At 44.9% G+C, this 20,110-nt stretch overlaps 2 protein-coding genes across 2 annotated transcripts in view; both read right to left on the reverse strand.

The window, feature by feature from the left end:
- Window positions 1-20,110, reverse strand: part of TADA2A (transcriptional adaptor 2A) — a 103,728-nt gene that overhangs the window by 55,449 nt on the left and 28,169 nt on the right. The window contains exons 6-7 of the mRNA XM_040424189.1: window positions 6,844-6,932; window positions 4,056-4,128 (exon numbers count right to left, since the gene is read on the reverse strand). Coding sequence (XP_040280123.1) covers window positions 4,056-4,128; window positions 6,844-6,932 — 162 coding nt within the window. The remainder of the gene's footprint in view (window positions 1-4,055; window positions 4,129-6,843; window positions 6,933-20,110) is intronic.
- LOC120995167 lies at window positions 9,378-18,454 on the reverse strand. Its single transcript, XM_040424191.1, has 2 exons — window positions 17,406-18,454; window positions 9,378-9,396 (listed from the first exon to the last, which is right to left on the reverse strand). Exon 1 carries the CDS (start codon window positions 18,367-18,369, stop codon window positions 17,563-17,565), a length of 807 nt encoding a protein of 268 aa, XP_040280125.1. The 5' UTR covers window positions 18,370-18,454; the 3' UTR covers window positions 9,378-9,396; window positions 17,406-17,562.

A 20,110-nucleotide genomic window follows, 5' to 3' on the forward strand; every position in this document is an offset into this window, starting at 1 on the left:
CCAACCTGCAGGGTTTAGCTAATTTTACTACCCTACAAGGGGCAGTGGTGCAGGAGGTCAGTTGCCAGTTTTTAATAAGTGGCTCTGTCACCAGGATCAACCCTATTAAACCAGACATACTGACTGGTAGGGCTCATCATGCTGATTAAAACAATACCTTTCTTTTGTCTGTACGGTAAACAGCTGCAGATAAATCTGCGTTTTATTTAAATGCATATGAGCAATTGGAGCACCAGAAGGAAAGGCTGAATCGTTTGACTACTGCCATGTAACACCCCCTGTGCTCTGCACACTCCCTCCTCCCTTTGATCGACAGGGATAGTCCTCAGGCTGAGGGTAGAGCCCTGTCCAAGAGCAGTGTGCTAGCAATATCATATCACTATGTACTATAGCTTCACCACACTGAGATCTGTTCAGAAAGCTAATCTACATATTACTGCTTTATTCACAGACACAATATATGATTAGAAAGACACCAGTAACGTGTCCGAAAAAAGGGGGTTATTTATTTTTTAGACTTACAAGGCAGCACAACAATACAGGCTCTGATCTCCTCACTTTACTGACACGAAACTGAGGAGATCAGAGACTGCAACTGGATTTTTGACCGGGTTTCACTGCATTCAGCTCTAAATGCTTAGGCAAAAAAAAAATCACAGCAATCACCAACAAGGGCCCAAACAGTAGTCCCTTGTCGGTGATCTCTGTTATAGTTTAGCCAGCTGCTCTGGAGTCTCAGCTGTCCATGACAGCTGATTTTCCGGAGCTGTGATACTTTTTCATGTCACCGCGTGAATTATGTTTGGACATAACTGTACGCCGAGGTGCATTAAATTACTGCTCACCTGGGCTGCAGTTACATCCAGGTGTTGGAAAGAGTTAAATAAAAATTTTTTAAAGTTACATATATTAGTAGGTATCCACATAACGGTAACAATCACTTATTACAGCAAAATAATTATATAAATTACACATTAATGTATTAGTACCCCCGAACAACATAAAAAGTAACATTTCCCCCACAAGTCCTGTCAATGGATACATTTAAAAAAAAGTTACGGCTGCTGAAATGCAAAACGGCAAAAATGATAAAAATAAATAAATAAAAATTGCTGGCCATTAAAGGGGTTGTTTCATCAGAGACAATGGGAGCATATTGCTAAGATATGCCCCCATTGTCTTATAGATGCGGGTTCCACCACTGAGACCCACACCTATATCGAGAACAGAGTCCCGAAAGTGGTGGAGGGTCCACTACGCATGCGCAGCCGCCCTCCATTCATTTCCGTCTAGCCCATAGAAGTGAATTGCAGTGGCGGCCGGCCATGCGCGGTGCGCTCCCATTCACTTCTATGGGGAGCGCACTTGGTGGTGGCCAGATCGGAGTCCTCCAGCCACCACCTTGGTATTTGAACACCCTGCGATTTTGCTAATTCTCCCACTTAGAAATCATGGAGGTGTCTGAAATTCACATTGTAGGTGCATTCCCACTCTGAGAGACAGAATAAAAAATATAAAATAAAAAATATAAAAAAATCAGGAAATCACATTGTATGATTTTTAAAGAATTTATTTGTCTTGCACTGCTGAACATAAGTATTTGAACACCTGATCAAATCAGTGTTAATATTTGGTACAGAAGCCTTTATTTGCAATTACAGAGGTCAAACGTTTCCTGTAGTTCTTGACCAGGTTTGCACACACTGCAACAGGGATTTTGGTCCACTCCTCCACACAGATCTCCTCTAGATCTGTCAGGTTTTGGGGCTGTCACTGGGCAACACAGAGTTTCAGCTCCCTCCAAATATGTTCTATTGGATTTAGGTCTGGAGACTGGCTAGGCCACTCCAGAACCTTGATATTCTTCTTATGGAGCCACTCCTTGGTTATCCTGGCTGTGTGATTCGGGTCGTTGTCATGTTGGAAGACCCAGCCACGACCCATCTTCAATGGTCTGACTGAGGGAAGGAGGTTGTTGCTCAAAATCTCACAATAAATGTCCCTATTCATCCTCTCCTTAATACAGTGCAGTCGTCCTGTCCCCTTCGCAGAAAAGCACCCCCAAAGCATGATATTACCAACCACATGCTTCGCAGTAGGGATGGTGTTCTTGGGATGCAACTAATCCTTCTTTTTCCTCCAAACACGACGAGTGAAGTTTAGACCAAAAAGTTCTGCTTTGGTCTCATCTGACCACATGACTTTCTCCCATGCCTCCTGTGGATAATCCAGATGGTCATTGGCAAACTTCAGACGGGCCTGGACATGTGATGACTTGAGCAAGGGAACCTTCCGTGCAATGCATGATTTGAAACCATGACGGAGTAGTGTTCTACCGACAGTGACCTTTGAAACTGTAGTCCCAGCTCTCTTCATGTCATTGACCAGCTCCTCCCTTGTAGTTCTGGGCTGATTCCTCACCTTTCTTATTAGCGATACCCCACGAGGTGAGATCTTGCATGGAGCCCTAGTCCGAGGGAGACTGGCAGACGCCTTTAGCCTCTTCCATTTTCTAACAATTGCTCCAACAGTTGATCTATTTTCACCAAGCTGCTTGTAGCCCTTTCTAGCCTTGTGGAGGTCCACAATTTTATCTTTGGTTCTTAGGTCTTGCCCATGGTAGTAGGTGGCGTCTGACTGACTGTGGGCTGGACAGGGGTCTTTAAAGAGCTCAGACAGGTGCTAAGTTAGATTAAGGCTGGGTTCACACGGGCGAGATTTCCACGCGGGTGCAATGCGTGAGGTGAACGCATTGCACCCGCACTGAATACGGACCCATTTATTTCTATGGGGTGTGCACATGAGTGCACATCACTTGTGCGTTGCGTGAAAATCACAGCATGCTCTATACTGTGCGATTTTCACGCAACGCAAGCCCCAAGTGAATGGGGCTGCGTGAAAATCGCAAGCAAGTGCGGATGCGGTGTGATTTTCACACATGGTTGCTAAGAGAAAAGTCTATTCACTGTATTATTTTCCCTTATAACATGGTTATAAGGGAAAATAATAGCATTCTTTAATACAGAATGCTTAGTAGAAGGTCAATTGAGGGTTAAAAAAATAAATAAAAATAAATGTATTAACTCACCTCCTCCAATTGATCGCATAGCTGCCGGTCTCCTGTTCTTTCTTCAGGACCTGTCAAATGACCTGTGGTGACATCACTGTGCTCATCACATGATACATCTCCATGGTGATAGGCCATGTGATGAGCTCAGGGACGTCACCACAGGTCCTTTGACCGGTCCTGAAGAAAGAACAGGAGACCGGCAGCTAAGCGATCAATTGGAGGAGGTGAGTTAATTAAAAATATATATATATTTAACCCTCAATTGACATTCTACTAAGCATTCGGTATTAAAGAATGCTATTATTTTCCCTTATAACCATGTTATAAGGGAAAATAATAAAATTTACAGAATACTGAACCCAAACCCGAACGTCTGTGAAGAAGTCCAGGTTCGGGTCTGGATACCAAACATGCCGATTTTTCTCATGCGTGTGCAAAACGCATTAAAACGCTTTGCACTCGCGGGGAAAAAAATAATAATGAATAAATAAATAAAATAAAAATCGCACGTTTCCGCAACGCACCCGCATCTTTTCCCGCAACGCCCGTGAGAACCCAGCCTAATGAGTGGAGTAGAGGTGGACTTTTTAAAAGCACAGTAACAGGTCTTTGAAAGCCAGAATTCTTGCTGTTTCTCAGGTGTTTAAATAATTATGTTCAGCAACGCAAGACAAATTATTTAAAAATCATACAATGCGATTTCCTGAATTTTTTTTTTTATTCTGTCTCTCAGAGTGGGAATGTACCTACTATGTGAATTTCAGACCCCTCCATGATTTCTAAGTGGGAAAACTTGCAAAATCGCAGGGTGTTCAAATACTTCTGTTCCTCACTGTAGGTGTGGGTCCCAGCGCTGGTACCCGCACCTATAAGACAATAAGGGCATATCCTAGTGATATGCCCCCACTGTCTGAGAAGAGTCAACCCCTTTAAGGTCTTTTCAGGCTTGCTCATTAAGGGATTAAACCCCAAAATACTTCCTTACCATGTAAAACTTCTGAATCATCTTCAACAAAATCAATATCTCTTAGATCCCATTCTGCATAGTTGTCAAACTCCTTGGACACACAGCAAAAAAGAAAAACATACAAAATTTAAGGTATTTGGTTGCGTCTAGTGCAATTATTTTAGTAATTCAATTCAAAAAGTGAAACTCATAGATTCATTACACACAGAGTGATCTATTTCAAGCTTTTATTTTTTTTAATGTTGATTATGGCTTACAGCTAATTAAATTAGAATTTTATGAGACCAATTAAATTAGATTTTATGAGACCAATTAAAAAATGATTTTTTAATACAGACATGTTGGCCTATTGAAAAGTATGTACAGTATATGCACCCAATACTTGGCTGGGGCTCCTTTTGCATGAGTTACGGCATCAAGGTAGCATAGCATGGAGGCGATCAGCTGTGGTACTGCTGAGGTGTTATGGAAGCCCAAGTTGCATTAATAGCAGCCTTCAGCTCGTCTGCATTGTTGGGTCTGGTGTCTCTCATCTTCTTCTTGAAAATACCCCATAGATTCTCTATGGGCTTTAGGTCAAGTGAGTTTGCTGGCCAATCAAGCACAGTGATACCGTGGTTATTAAACCAGGTATTAGTACTTTTGGCAGTGTGGGCATCTTCATAAAGTTTGTCACCAGACAGAAGCATGAAGTGCTTTAAAAGTTCCTGGTAGATGGCTGCACTTACTTTGGACTTGATATAACACAGTGGAAAAATATCAGATGACATGGCTCCCCAAACCATCACTGACTGTGGAAACCTCACACTGGACCTCAAGAAACTTGGATTGTGTGTCTTTCCACTCTTCCTCCAGACTCTGGGACTTCGATTTCCAAATAAAATGCAACATTTATTTTCATCTGAAAACAGGACTACTGAGCAACAGCCTTTTTCTCCTTGGCCCAGGTATGAATGACACTTCTGAAGTTGTCTCTGGGTCATGAGTGGCTTGACACAAGGAATGCGACAGTTGTAGCCCACATCCTGGGTACTAATGTGTGGTGGCAGCTCTTGGAGCACTGACTCCAGCTGCAGTCCACACCTTGTGAATATCCTCCAAATTCTTGAATGGCCTTTTCTTGACAATCCAAAGTGGGTGGGAAATGTCAGTGCGTCTTACGGGGCGAATACTAACAAGCGCCTCCATAATGGTACATTAGTACAGGAGGACCAGGAAGCAATAAATGCAGCGCTCTCTGTGCAAGCTTTGTACTCACTACTTTCTGGTCTTCCTCTGTGCACAGCATGAGGATGTCGGCGTGCTCAGCGTGTGTGACGTTGGGTCACGGCACTGCATGCAGGAAGCTGGATCTCAGGAGCGGCATTCGGAGCGGGAAAGCCAAGTTATTTATTTATTATTTTTCATCTAATCTGAGGTCTGGGGGTGTTCTGTCCCCAGATGCAGAACTAGTTGTTTCTGTGTGTTTATCAGTTTGACATTGCATTTAACTGTGTTGTAATTCATGTGCATTACATTGTATGGTAACCGCACCATCTACTGATCAGTTCATGTATTTCATCTAGCCTGTTTTTCCTATGCATTATGGGAGTCCCAGGGCATTGTGGGTAGTTCCTGGTTCTTTGTAGTCTTGTGCTTGGATAGCAAGCAGCCACCATCTTATGTCTCAGGAGCCATACTCCCTCACTGGTTTCCTGCCCCATCATCTGTTATTCAGCCTGTTTTCTAGCATAGTCGGTAAGGACACTATCTTGTGACATTTACTGTAGTTCAATATATGTTTCTTGTATCGATAACTCACTATCAATGTATTATCTCATGTACTGAATGTACAGCAGATTATTCTGTGTGTTAGGCCATGTACCATGGATATTTATGTTCTAAAATACTACGGTTTTATTCTGTAGTTTCATCTTTCCTGTCAAGCTACTATCAATAAAGAGAAAGTTAAAGCGGTAGTTTTCTCTTCTTATCAAGACAGACAAGGTTTAGCTACATGTCAGATTACACACCGTGCTAACGTGTATGAGGACAGTATAAGGGGTCTTATTAACTTTGGGGTCTGATTGGGAGTCTCAAACATTGGGGATCTGAACTGAGGTCTGAACAGAGGTCTTATTAACACTGGGTGTCTAATATGGGGTGTTGTCTGAAGTCTGATTGGGGTCTTATTAAGATTGGAGGTCTTATTAACAATGGGGGTTTGTTCTGAGGTCTGATTAAACACTGGGGGTGTGACTGGGGCTCTGTTTGGTGGTTTCTTTCTTATTTTCCTCCTCTAAAACCTAGATGTGTCTCAGAGTGAAAAAATACAGTAACCTATAAAACACACCACAGTGTAGTCATGATTCAAAAAATGTACAACCCCTTAAAACAGCAGCCAGTGTACAGGTCACTAGTGAGCAAAGAGATAGAGAGAATGGGCACAGCACACAAAAGGACTAATAGAACTTACTCTACTTTTCCTGATCTACCCTTGTAATCTCTTGAAAACACTGCAAATGCTGAAGCTAAAGTCTTCGCACCCTCGACTGCCGACTCTAAAATACTTAAAATAGTTTCTAGAGTTGAAAAAAAGCTCTTGTCGCACAGTGACTGAGACAGGGACAGCGCTGGAGGAGCAAAAAGACATGAGGGCACAAGGAGGGTTTTTAATTCCGTAACCCTGTCTTGCATACATCATCTCTCTGTTCTAGTCACTTAAAAAGTCCCAAAAAGTTCAGTGCTTCTATCCAATATGGTCTGATGTCTCTGGAGACTGCACTATTTATGCACCTAGCACATGAATGAGTAATAAAGAACTTACCTCTATGAAATCTGCTCTTGCTGGCATGTATCCTGCCATGTCTCTAGAAAGCAAAGAATCAAAAGTTGGTCTTGGTGGATCTTCAGAAGCTAAAAAAAATATATATAAAAAAATAAAATATAGATATATATTATCACACCACATTTAAAAACACTGTCTTAAAGATGTCCATTCTTTACTATTGTATGTTGTAATCTGGTATATATTCATTCTGAAAATATATTACATTTGTACTTATAATCACATGCTAAAAATGCCTTTTTTCATAGTAAGTCTACTAAATTCAACATGACGTTCACAAATGCTGTATTTCAAAAAGATTTTTTTATAAAATAACAAAAGCAACCATTACTTACAACCTGCTGCTCCAGTGCACACGCTCTGGTGGTAACCTGCCGTACATCTATGTGACCCCTGCAGACAATCACTGGTTCAACGCAGTGATGGCCAACCTCCGGCACTCCAGCTGTGGTGAAACTACGACTCCCAGCATTCTCCATTCATTTCTATGGAGTTCTGAGAACAGCCAAGTTAGTTTACATCTTGGGAGTTGTAGTTTTACCACAGCTGGAGTGCCGGAGGTTAGCCATCACAGCTCTATAGCATGCAGTCTACCAGGAGAATAACTACACTCCCTCAGCCAATCAAGTATGGGCTGCCATTATTCCCAAGCCTCCTGCGTACAGTCTACCAGAAAAATAACTGCTACACTCCTCATAAATGTGGGATGATGCTGAATGGTGAGAACGTTCCTCTCCCTCCAAGGACAATGACACAGATTTTAAAAAAATAAAATAAAATAACAGGCACCGTGGACACAGAATTGATGGGGCGTTTGGTCTAAATCAAGGTCCTGATTGTCTGTATTTGTAATTCCAATGACGTAACAAACACTCCAATACTCATTTATTGTGCAGAAACATTAAGAGGAACGGGCTCAGTGATTTATTCGGATGAACCGACATATGGAAATGCTATTGGTTACAGTCATTTTATGATGAACCATCAAGAAAATTATGTGTATCCAGTGACTAAAGTAACAGGAAAATTACCACAGCACTTGTTATGCTATTTGCATTAATACAGCACTGTGATAACTAAAGCATAACTAAGCTAGTCAATCCTATCTAATAAAAGCACAGTGCGAGTGCACTGTGTCCGTGTGCGCGTCACCAGTTTTGCACTGGGCATGCGCGGCGGGGCGACTAATCAGGACACAGCACTCCACACGCGGCCGCACCGCCCACAACATCACGCCGACCAATCAGGACATGGCTGACACTGCTTCAAATAACCGTTTAACCCCATTCCATGCCGCGGTCCTTAGGGACCTCTGTCTGGAAGGGGCTAACCATCGGGCCGCTGCTCTGCCCTGGCAGCGGCCAGATGCTTGAAAGGTTAATGCCCCCCTCCCCCCCCCTTCAAGATGCAGAGCGGGCAGCACCCCCTCCCTCCAGGATGTAGAGTGTAATGTACAGCTAACACTCTGCTTGAAACGCAGCGTCCCTATGGTTACCATGTTAACCGGACGCCTTCACAAGCATCTGACTTTCCGTGGTATATCTAAGCCTGATCAGGCTCCTGCTAAAGGCAGGAGCCTGATCAGGCTTAGTGCGAGTTCAATACACTGCAGTACACTATATAGTTTACCTCTCTTTCTATATCCGCACATAATTGGTTAAAAATGTAAAAAAATAAACACTAAACATGTTTGGTATCAACGCGTCCGTAAGGACCTGATCTATAAAAGGATCAGGTTACTTTTAGCATATGGTGAACACCATAAAAAAAAATTTAAAAAAACACACACACACACACACACAACGGAATTTTGCCCACCGCACTTCCCAAAAAATGGTATAAAAAAAGTGATCAAAAAAGTCACATGCATCCAAAATTGGCACCAATCAAACCATGACCTCATCCACAAAAAATGAGCCCCTACATAAGCCAATCGTCCAAAAAAAGATATTTTTTTTCAAACATGCTTTTATTGAATAAAATAAAGTTAAAATAAAATGCACATATTAGGTATCAACATGTCCGTAACGACCAGCACTATAAAAATAACATGTGATCTAACCCATCTGGTGAACACAATACATTTTTTTTTATAAAAAATGTGCCAAAAAAGCAATTTTTTATCACCTTACATCACAAAAAGTGCAATACCAAGCGATCAAAAATTCATATGTGCCCCAAAATGATACCAATCAAACCGTTATCTCTTCCAGCAAAAAATGAGACCCTATCTAAGGCAATTGCCCAAAAAAAAAAAAAAATATGGCTTTCAGAAAATGGAAACAAAAAAACAAACAAACATGATTTAAAAAAATAATAATTGTGTAAATCCAAAATAAAAAAAAAAAAATAGACTTATTAGGTATCGCCACATTGTTACGACCTGCTCTATAAAAATATCACATTATCTACTCTGTCAGATGAACATTGTAAAAAAAACAAATAAAAACTGTGCCAGAACAGCCATTTTTTTGTTACCTTGCCTCATGAAAAGATATATATATATATATATATATATATATATATATATATCTTTTCATGAGGCAAGGTAACAAAAAAATGGCTGTTCTGGCACAGTTTTTATTATTTGTTTTTATATAATATACACACACACATATACAGAATGCACAACTACTTCTAGCAAAAGACTTCTATAATGCAGGAATAACCCTAATAATACCACACCCCCCGCACACCAATCAGGACACGGCGCTCCACATGCCGCCTGCACAGCCCACACCTGCGCACTGGCAAGCAGGTCGGAGCGCCACCATTTCTGTTTGTCAGTCCCATCCGCCATTTCTGTTAGTGCTGTGACTGACAAACCCAAATGCCTACTGGGACTGACTATCACTAGAAGACCCTGTCAGCAGTCTGACCTACAAGTCGCTACCAGCAGTCTCAGCACCAGCAGTCAGTGCCAGTCATACAGCCACAGCCACCAGTCACAGTGCCAGCAGTGTCAGCCGCAGCCAGAAGTCACAGCCACCAGTCAGTGCCAGCAGTTTCAGCCACCAGCCGCAGTCTCATCCACCAGTCTCGGCCACCAGACTGTGTGGTCAAGTTCCCTTGCCATTTAATATAGACTGTTCCTACTAATGTTTATGCACTACTGTTCTAGCGCCTGTTATTGTAACGGGCTTAATGTCTAGTATTACAATAGTCTATAAGAGTGCTGGCACAGAGCGTGGTTGTGAAGTATTTGGAAACTGTGTGGAGCTGACAGAATGGAACTACTGCGTCAACAAGCATGCATTCACAATGCAGTTTACCAGCATAATTAAACACTGGTGTTCTGCATAAATGATTTACTTAATTGTAAAAGGCTAAATTCTTTATCCCCTTCACTCCCAGTGCCATACATGTACGGCGGAAGTGCAGGGTTTAAAGATTGAGCTTGTTCCTGAGCCGGTAGGTGTTTGCTGTTTTAAAACAGCAGACGAGAGTAATGTCTGCGTCCGGCAATAATCCTGACACCCCTGAAATGTCGAGGTTAAATGTGAACACAGTATTTGAGAGCACTAAAACCAGAAGCATGCACTTCCCGGCCTGGGACTCCTTCCCCTGGCGGAAATCAGGGAAGGTGTCTGTACAACATTTCCAGGCCTATTACTGGTATATTCCAATTCTAGCCTGCTGGTGGCAGCACTGAAATTGGAATACAATGAACACTGTATTTTGTAATGGATAAAAATACATTACAGAATACAAATGGCAATGATTTATGAAATAATAATAATAATAATAATAATAATAATAAATTTAAAAGTTTTTAAAAATAAAAAAATTCACCCTCCTTTCCCCAAAATTAAAATAAACAATATAAAAAATAAACATAGGCATCACCGTGTCTGAAAAGGACTATACTAATAAAATATAAAAGTATACATTCCATACATAGAACGTCATAATGGAAAAAAGAACTCAAAATGGCCAATTAATTGTTTTCTTGTCGCTTCTCCACCTCCAAAAAAAAATTGAATAAAAAGTGAACAACCTCCCAAAAAATTTAATAAAAAGTGAATCTAAAAGCCATAGATATACCAAAATGGCATCATTGAAATTGCAAAAGTTCTCACACAGTTACAAGTCAGAATAAAAAAAAAGTTATAGGGGCTAGAATATGGCGAAGCAAAAAAAAAAAAGAGTCCCCCCTTCCCAAAAGCTTTATTTTTTACTATCTTCATGTGTAAGAGGCTGGAAACTGTGTACAAAATTAAAGAATGCCATTTACCTATTCAGAGTTTTGCTGTTCCACTGTCCGGAAGTTGCGGCTCCCGTTCCCACTGGAACATCACAGCTAAGCCTCAGCTGCACATATGGAGGTTTTTTTTGTATATGTTTTCCTACCTCAAATTTTTCAGTTACATCAGACAACCATTTAATATCTTAGGTCCCATGTACACTACCATATCAGTTTTGGTACATGTCGTATACGCAGTTTTTCTGGACCCCTTGACTTTAATGGGACTGCATTTTGCTGACAAGTATAGGACACGTTCTATACTGTTATGGAACGAACATATGGATGCGGAAAGCACATGGATCATTATGGGCAACATGGAGCAAAATGCGGACCATGAACCCACTGAAAATAACGGGTCTGCAAATAAAATGCAGACTGCACACAGACCGCATCTATATTTTGCAAATCCGCGATTTGCAGACTGCAAAGCGGAATACGGTTGTGTGTATGAGGCCTTAGGGTAACTGCACATGAACCACATAAAAATGCACAAAAAGTGCATCAAAACCACAATACATTTTTTTAAGCAGTTTAGTTTTAATGAGAATTTCATGCATACAAATCTGCACCGTGTGCAGGAAGCATTACAGAACCCATTTATACCTATTCAATAGGAACAAAAATGTTCACCAGATTTTTGTTTAACTGCTTGTCAACCATCAACCAACTTCTATCTAAGGCTAGTTTCACACTAGCATTTACCATCTCCAGCAGGCTGCTCCCTGCCAGAGATGTCTGGATCCGGCACTGCCGATTGCTACCTGACTCCCGCTCACCAAAATGGGGAGCGGTGGGCAGCAGTTTTCATTTGGCTGATTCACTGCATATTTGCTGGGTTGCTGCCAGATGGAAAGGGCTAATGCATATGGCAGGTACTGAACCCAGTGGAGATGCAATTCCACCACCTACAGAAGGGGGAATATATACGCCTGGCACTGAAACCAGTGTACCGGTACTTAGTCCACCTATGGCAGGGGACAATGTATTAGGCAAGTACTGTACCCCAAAGTAGTGCAATTACTGCGCCCAAGGAAGGGGGCAATGCATACGACAAGTACTGCTGGCCACCGTAGACGCAATCTTGGGAGATTGCTTCGGATTCATGTCAGGGTCTGAATCAGCGATTCCCCCCCCACCCCCTTCAGACTGACCCTCCGTGGAGAGAGGGTGTGTCTAAGCATGACCTAGGGGGGGGAAGGCTGGGGGTGCGGAGATATACGAGGAGAAGATGTCCTGCTGTGGTCCGCTTGCGCGTAGGTCTACCCGTTAGAATCTCGTCCCTGGCAGTTGCGGACTGCGCAGGTGGGGACTTATCAACCAAACTACCCGGGGGTGGAGTGGGAACTACTAGAGGTCCGTCCACCGGATTGCGCAGTCGGTGCATTATCACCCAAACAACCCCAGAGGGAGGATTCCAGAGCTCTTCCACTGAATTGCGCAGGCGGAGAATTATCAACCAAATGACCCGGGAGGGTGGATTGGGAATGTCAGAGGTCCTTATGAATTGCACAGGTGGAGAATTATCAACCAAACGACCTGGGAGGGTGGATTGGGAATGTCAGAGGTCCTTATGAATTGCACAGGTGGAGAATTATCAACCAAACGACCCGGGAGGGTGGATTGGGAAGTCAGAGATCCTGTAATGAATTGCGCTGGTGGAAAATTCAACCAACCGACCCAGAAGAATGGAGTGGGAATCCTTCAGATCAACCAAACGACCCAGAAGGTTGGATTGGGAATGTCAGAGGTCCTCTATTGAATTGCGCTGGTGGGGAACTATCAACCAAACGACCAGGAAGGGTGGATTGGGAATGTCAGAGGACCTTCTTGATTGCGCAGGTGGAGGATTGTCAGTCAACGGCCCCGGAGGGCGTATAGGAAATCCTTCAGGGTTCCCTGTATTGCGCAGGTGTATGCAGAATCAACCAAGCGGCCGTGTAGGGCGAATTGGGACTATGAGAGGTCCTCCTGCGACTGGGAACGGGCCCAGTCTGGTACCGCACGGTGCTCAGCCGGCTTCTGGGGGAGGAGAACAGCAAGGCAGGAAGAATTTGCGCCAGCTCGCCGTTCCTAACCCCCCCCCCCCCATTCCTAACCCCCCCCCCCCCCTCGCCGTTCCTAACCCCAAAAAAAACAGGGGAAGAGTTGCGGGGTCTAAATTAACACCCGGCCGCCGGAAGAGCACTGCCGGACGGTCCGGGGAAAAAGGGGGCCTGGAGCGGAGCCGAAAAACTCTCTCCCATTATCACCTGCATCGCCGGAACAGACACTGCCCGCTGGATCCAGGTCGGGCAGAGTAGTCACCTCCGCAGCCGGTGTCCCCCATGCCGTAATAGCTGTGCGGCGCACGAGGCGTCCGCAATTAACCCCGTCGGAGCGGCGCTCGGCGCCCGTTTCCAACAGGGGCGGAATATGGAGCTGGATATCGGAGAGTGGGAGCAGTGCTCTCCTCTCTCTCCCACTGATTTAAAAGGGAATTGCGCAGGCGGAGAGCCGTTGTGATTTCCCCCCGACTAGGTGCCATATTAACCCCCTATGAGCCAACCATCGGCCTAGAAGGGGAGTGAGAGGGACTGTTGTTGGGGGTCTAGGAATGACCTCCACCTAAGATAATAAGGGGCCCTGGCAGCTTTGTGCCTTGTGTCCCCCTCAGTTAACCCCTGAGTCACCAGAGAGAACTATGCCAAGAGGGAGGGAGGGTTGAGGGCACCAGGGAAGAACTATGCCAAGAGGGAGGGAGGGGGTAGAGGTTAATACTTACCTAGTCCCGTGTACTCACCTCATCTTCTGTCCTGCCACTATCTTCACCCTTCCTCCTCTCCAGCAGGGTCACCCCTTCAGCTTCTGGCACCGTAGTGGCCGGAAGCTGGAAGAGGGGCTTGGACGGGTGACCCCTTGGCTGGCGGGATGCAGGGAGCGAGGCTGCCCTGGTCCACCTTTTCTTGAGGGGGGGAGGAGGCAGTGTGGAAAACCAACGCTGGCGTGCTCCCCCCAGGAGAACAGGGAAGCGAGGCGTCTACTGTTTCCCACCTGAAAGAAGGACAAATAGAAAAATAAAATAAAAAATCTTCAGGAGCTACCCTGCAGAGCAGAGAGGTCTTGCCTCCTATTGACACTAGAAAAAACTGAAGCTCTCTCTCCAGGCTGGAGGGGGTATAGCTGCCAGGGGAGAAGCTAACCACTTTTACTAGTGTCAACGCCTCCTAGAGGACATAGCTATACCCACGGTTCCTGTGTCCCCCAATGAATATGGGCGAGAAACACTGGTGTAGGGAACGCTATTACCATGGAGGACAGTTTGGGAGCATGATATTATGGGGAACTATCTGTCTGGCTCTACCACAGTATTGGGGGGCAGCAGGATGACAGTGTTGAGGCATCAGGAGGAGGAGGACGATAGTATAATGAGGAATCTAATTTTGTTTTCTGTGAAACTCTGCAGAGATGAGACACAGCTAATAGAAGGTGTCATAGCGGTCTTATCTCCGAATAAAGACGCTGAGGAAAGAATCTACATCACAGGACATGTCACTGGATGTAGGAGGTATGTACTGCTGTATTCTACTGTATATTTTGTGGCGATGTATGAAATATCCATCCACATATCTGTTTACAGTAGGGTTGGATATAGAATTTGGCCCACACTGCCACAGTCCGGCCCCAGACTTCAGGTCACACTGTGTGTTTTCTGAATTCTGGGGCCTCACACCCATCTACTACATTATCTGTACTCAGAGACTTATCACTGTGTTATCTGTGGTGTTATGTAGGGATGGCCACAGTTTGAGGGGGGCGCAATACTTGACTTGCCCTGGGTGCTGGCAACCCACGCTACGCGTGTGTGTGTGTGTGTGTGTGTGTGTTAGCTCAAAAGGGAAAAAGCTTACCCAAATGTATAATGAAAAAATAGAGCAGCACTCCAAAGTAGCATAGGTGACGCAACGTTTCGGCTCCAACCTGAAGCCTTTCTCAAGCAATGTGAACTTTCCAAAGTGAACATACATAGTGAGAGGAAGTGACATCATCATATCAAAAAAAGTGTTTACCAATGAACCAGCAATTAACCCATGCTGGCATGTGCAATAATAAATACATCAAAATATTACAATTGTATCAAAAAAATCTTGTGTAACAAATTCATAACATCATGTAAAAAAGCAATACAGTAATTGTCAATACATAATTGGTACAAAATCAATGTGTACATAAAGTGCTACAAAATTACCCATGATTAAATGGTTAAAAACAATTATTCCAGTTCATTTGTGTGCGGAAAAAAACAGAACACATGATGGTGGGCGTAGGTGAAAGCACACGCCAAGGCAACTTACACAACCCTATTATAGATCGCCCGCTATACACGGCGTCCCCGATCCTCCAGTGCGCATGCTCCAGGCGGCGCATCATATCAGTATCATATAGCAGCGTCATAACGACCATGCGCATGCGCAGTATTCAGCATTCCTCCACAGTCGCCATCTTGGAAGAGGTAAAACACAGGGGAAGCACAACTATAACATAGCGTCCCCACCTGTGTGAACACCATTTAAACCATGGCAATACCATACTATTCACACATAAAACACACTGTTGCTAATAGGATCACCTGCGCCAACCAAAGTTACCGTGAGGTACCAATTGTTGAATCATACACAGGGAACCATGTGTGGAAAGAGCCGAGCCACCAGCAATTCCACACAGTGTTAACCCTGCTGATCCCGCAACATTATGAGGGATGAACAACCATCGATTAAGTATTCGACAGAAAAGAGTGGATCTGCCTGTCTCTGAACATTTTGCAAATCTCAACCACAAAGAAAGATCTCAAATGCTGGCTTATTGATTGTGTACCAATGCCCAGGGGGGGGGGGGGGGGGGGGGGGGCTATAGGGTTTCATTATTAAAGAAAAAAGAAATATGGTGGATATATACCCTTAATTCTCTAAGACCACATGGCCTTAATGCAGACTTCAATTTAGGATAGGTATTTGGAGGGCAGCTTGCCCGGTCTAACTGTATGTGCGTTTATCCTAGGGTAGGTTGTAATGTAACTATTGTATTACAATATATGGAGGATATATGTATAATAACCTTTTTCCCTTTCCCTTTTTATTCCTACATATGGATTGTGGTGGTGAAAGACCAGGGACTATGCGATTGGTGGATGATGTGATGCACAATCAAGGCAACTTCAACCCCGGATTTACTCATTAGGCGTTTTTTTTTGACATGCGTTTTTTATTTGCGATGATATGGCTGTTCAGATTCCTTGTGCATGAGTGTGAAGATACAAGGAGATCCCTCATAATGTTGCGGGATCAGCTGGTGGCTCGGTTCTTTCCACACATGGATCCCTGTGTATGATTCAACAATTGGTACCTCACGGTAACTTTGGTTAGGGCAGGTGATCCTATTAGCAACAGTGTGTTTTATGTGTGAATAGTATGGTATCGCCATGGTTTGAATGGTGTTCACACAGGTGGGGACGCTATGTTATAGTTGTGTTTTACCTTCCAAGATGGCGACTGTGGAGGAATGCTGAATACTGCGCATGCGCATGGTCGTTATGACGCTGCTATATGATACTGATATGATGCGCCGCCTGGAGCATGCGCACTGGAGGATCGGGGATGCCGTGCACAGCGGTCGATCTGCAATGGGGTTGTGTAAGTTGCCTTGGCGTGTGCTTTCACCTACGCCCACTATCATGTGTTTTTTCCACACACAAATGAACTGGAATAATTGTTTTTAACCATTTAATGATGGGTTATTATGTAGCACTTTATGTACACATTGATTTTGTACCAATTATGTATTGACAATTACTGTATTGCTTTTTTACATGATGTTATGAATTTGTTACACAAGATTTACACACTTCCTCTCACTATGTATGTTCACATTGCTTGAGAAAGGCTTCAGTTTGGAGCCGAAACGTAACGTCGCGTCACTTATGGGTGAATGAAGATACAATTTTTTACTGCTACATTATATATATATATACACACATATATATTTGTGTGAGGCACTTACGGTAGTACAGTGAAGAACCTAGGAAATCAGGGAATAAGCGTAGTCGGTTGTGGTGTGCCGAAACCGAGGATGAGGTAGGCCTGAGAAAGAAGAGGGCCCACCCAAGGAAAGAGATGTGGAAGAAATGAGTTATAAATGAGTGGAGTGGTGGGAGGGTCAAGTTCAGACCTCGGACGGTGCAGGAGCCAGGTAGAGGGGTGCCCTAAATAGGCTGGAGGCGGACCTCAGCCCCTCCCACAAATCCAGGCCAAAGCCTTCACACTTGTGTGAGGCACTTACGGTAGTACAGTGAAGAACCTAGGAAATCAGGGAATAAGCGTAGTCGGTTGTGGTGTGCCGAAACCGAGGATGAGGTAGGCCTGAGAAAGAAGAGGGCAAAAAGAAATAAACAGTTTATTGTATTCGATATACATGAAAGCTCAACCCGACATGTTTTGGAAAGCGTTTCTTAACTCCCGTGTTGGATTGGGGATGTAACGTGCGAAAGCGGATGACTTCCAGCGCCCCAACTTCTTAATGACATGAGCCGGGATGTTGGCACTGGAGGCCGTGGACGCGGCCCCGATCCGAAAGGAGTGCCCAGAGTAGTTGGATGCGTTGAGGCCTAGTTGAGTGAGGGATGACCTGACATAGGTCATAAAGGTGGTGGTGGTGAGTGCAGACCCACGCAGTTGAAGTAGTGGCTGACAGGGTAGGAACTTGTGATGCTGTTTGTATGCGTCCAGAACCCCGACTGGGCACCATCTGTTCTGCGTAGGGTAGTATGGAATGTCCACGGGTGAGAGCTGACTGCTTTTGGAGTGAGGTAAGGTTAGGATATAATGATCCCCGTGTTTCGTCAAGTGGGAGGCTAGCAGACAATGTGTGGTTTGGGTCGCCGAGGTCGTGGTGAATTCCCCGGGCCTCAGGAATCCGTAGAAGGCCAGGTACATCGCTGTTTTGATGATGGAGTTGGTATCAGCTTCAAAAGGTCTGGTGTCTAATAAGTCGGATAATGCCTTGAAAATGTGACTGTTAATGGGCAGTCTCTGTGTCGGCCGTGCGGGTTCTGTCTTCTGAATGCCTTTGAGTATGGTTTTGATCTGGTGCGAGGCCATGAAACTGATGTTGTTAGGGTGTATGATCAGCATGTGATGTTGAATGCCGGTGAGATAGAGTTTGATGGTGTTGTATGACAGTTTGAGCTTGAGGTGGCAAAAGGAAGCAAACCCCAGCAGGGAAGTCATGACAAATGGGTGCGTGATGTTGTGTTCCAACAGGAACTTGTTAAACAGTGTGAATGCTCTGTTGTATGACCTGCGTGTGTTGTCTGATAGTGCAGAATGGGATAATAACTGGCTATGGCGCATGATGACATCTAATCCAGAATGAGCTGGTGAAATGACGGGGTGATGGAGGCCGTGGGGGACGCTGACGGGAGAGCCTGAAGAAACGCCTGAAATTGGAAACGAGACAGATTGTCAGCTGCCGTATTGCACCTTCCCGGGACGTGGAAGCAGTGTATGAAGAAATTGTTGCAAGCTGCCAACCAAGTAAGCCTGCGCAGGAACCTCATGATTGTGAGGGATTTGGACCGACCCCTGTTAATGATCTGGCAGGTTGCCTGGTTGTCTGAGTAGCATCGGACCGACCTGTTTGCCCATGAATGACGCCACGCCACGGCGGCCGCCACGATGGGGTAGATCTCGAACAGAGCCAAGGTAGTGGGGAATCCCTCCAAACCCTGGACCGCAGGAGGCCAGCTACCCCACAGCCAATCGTTCCCAAAAATGGCCGCGAAACCTGTGGTGGATGCCGCATCCGACCAGATTGATGGGGAAGAGTCCGACAGCTGAGGGAGGAACATGCTCCTGCCGTTCCAGGCGGACAGAAATCTCCTCCACATACCCAGATCTGCAGTGGCGTGGGCATCCAGGGGCAGCCTGTGAGAGTCGTGAAGGAAAAGGGGGAAAAGGCGCAGAAGCCGTGAAATGAACGAGCGACCCTGGGGGATGATGCGCATGGCAAAGTTCAGGGAACCCAATAGGGACTGTAATTCCTTGCGATTGCAGTTGCCGAGTTGAAGGTAATTGTCTATGTGGTTGAGAATAACCTGGATCTTCCCGAGTGGCAAACTGGCTTGCATAGAGGCATTATCCAACTGAATGCCCAAGAAGGTGATGACTGTGTCCGGCCCCTCTGTTTTCTTAGTGGAGATGGGTACCCCAAGTTCCCCGAACAGCTTGATGGTGGCCCTGAGGCTGGCGGGAGGGGAGATGTTTTCCTCCACGAGTAGAAAGTCATCAAGGTAATGCAAGACCATCGGGCATCTTGCTACGTTCAAGAGCAACCAGCATAGTGCCTCCGCGAATGTGTCAAAAATGGCCGGGCTACTCTTGAATCCGAAGGTCAACCGGGAGAAAAAATAATAGTTTCCGGACCACTTGATGCCATGAAGGTGCCATAGCGACGGGTGAATTGGTAGCAATTTGAACGCATTGGCGATGTCGGTTTTGCTGAGCCATGCTCCGACCCCTGCTTGCCTGATGGCGGTGATGGCGTGATCTATAGTGGTGTATTGGAGTGAGAATTCCTCCGACGGAATGAGGGAGTTGAGACTGGGGTCGGCTGAACCGTGTGGTGCCGATAGATCGATGATTAGCCTCTGTTTCTGGGAAGATTTCCCGGTGACGATGCCAATGGGATTGGTGCGCCATGTGGTGAATGGGGGTGTCTTGAATGGTCCTAGCATGAAGCCCTCTGCGACTTCCTGGGCTATGAGGGCGTCAATTGCGGTGGGGTTGCCTTGGGCGGATAGGAGATTTGGACATTCCAGGGTGCCCGTCGGCATGTGCAGGATGCCCGTGTGGAAGCCTTCTGTCAGCCCCGCCACGAGGAAATCCGTGAGATGTCTGGATGGGTGCTGAGCCATAAATGCTGTAAAAACCGGCATATTTATGGTCGATAGATATGGTTTAGAAAACATTT

The sequence above is a fragment of the Bufo bufo genome, chromosome 3 (genome assembly GCF_905171765.1).
Source record: "Bufo bufo chromosome 3, aBufBuf1.1, whole genome shotgun sequence".
Lineage (NCBI taxonomy): Eukaryota > Metazoa > Chordata > Amphibia > Anura > Bufonidae > Bufo > Bufo bufo.

Excerpts from the sequence above, each read along its gene's own strand:
- LOC120995167 (XM_040424191.1), bottom strand. The coding sequence starts at position 18,369 with ATGACTTCCCTGCTGGGGTTTGCTTCCTTTTGCCACCTCAAGCTCAAA.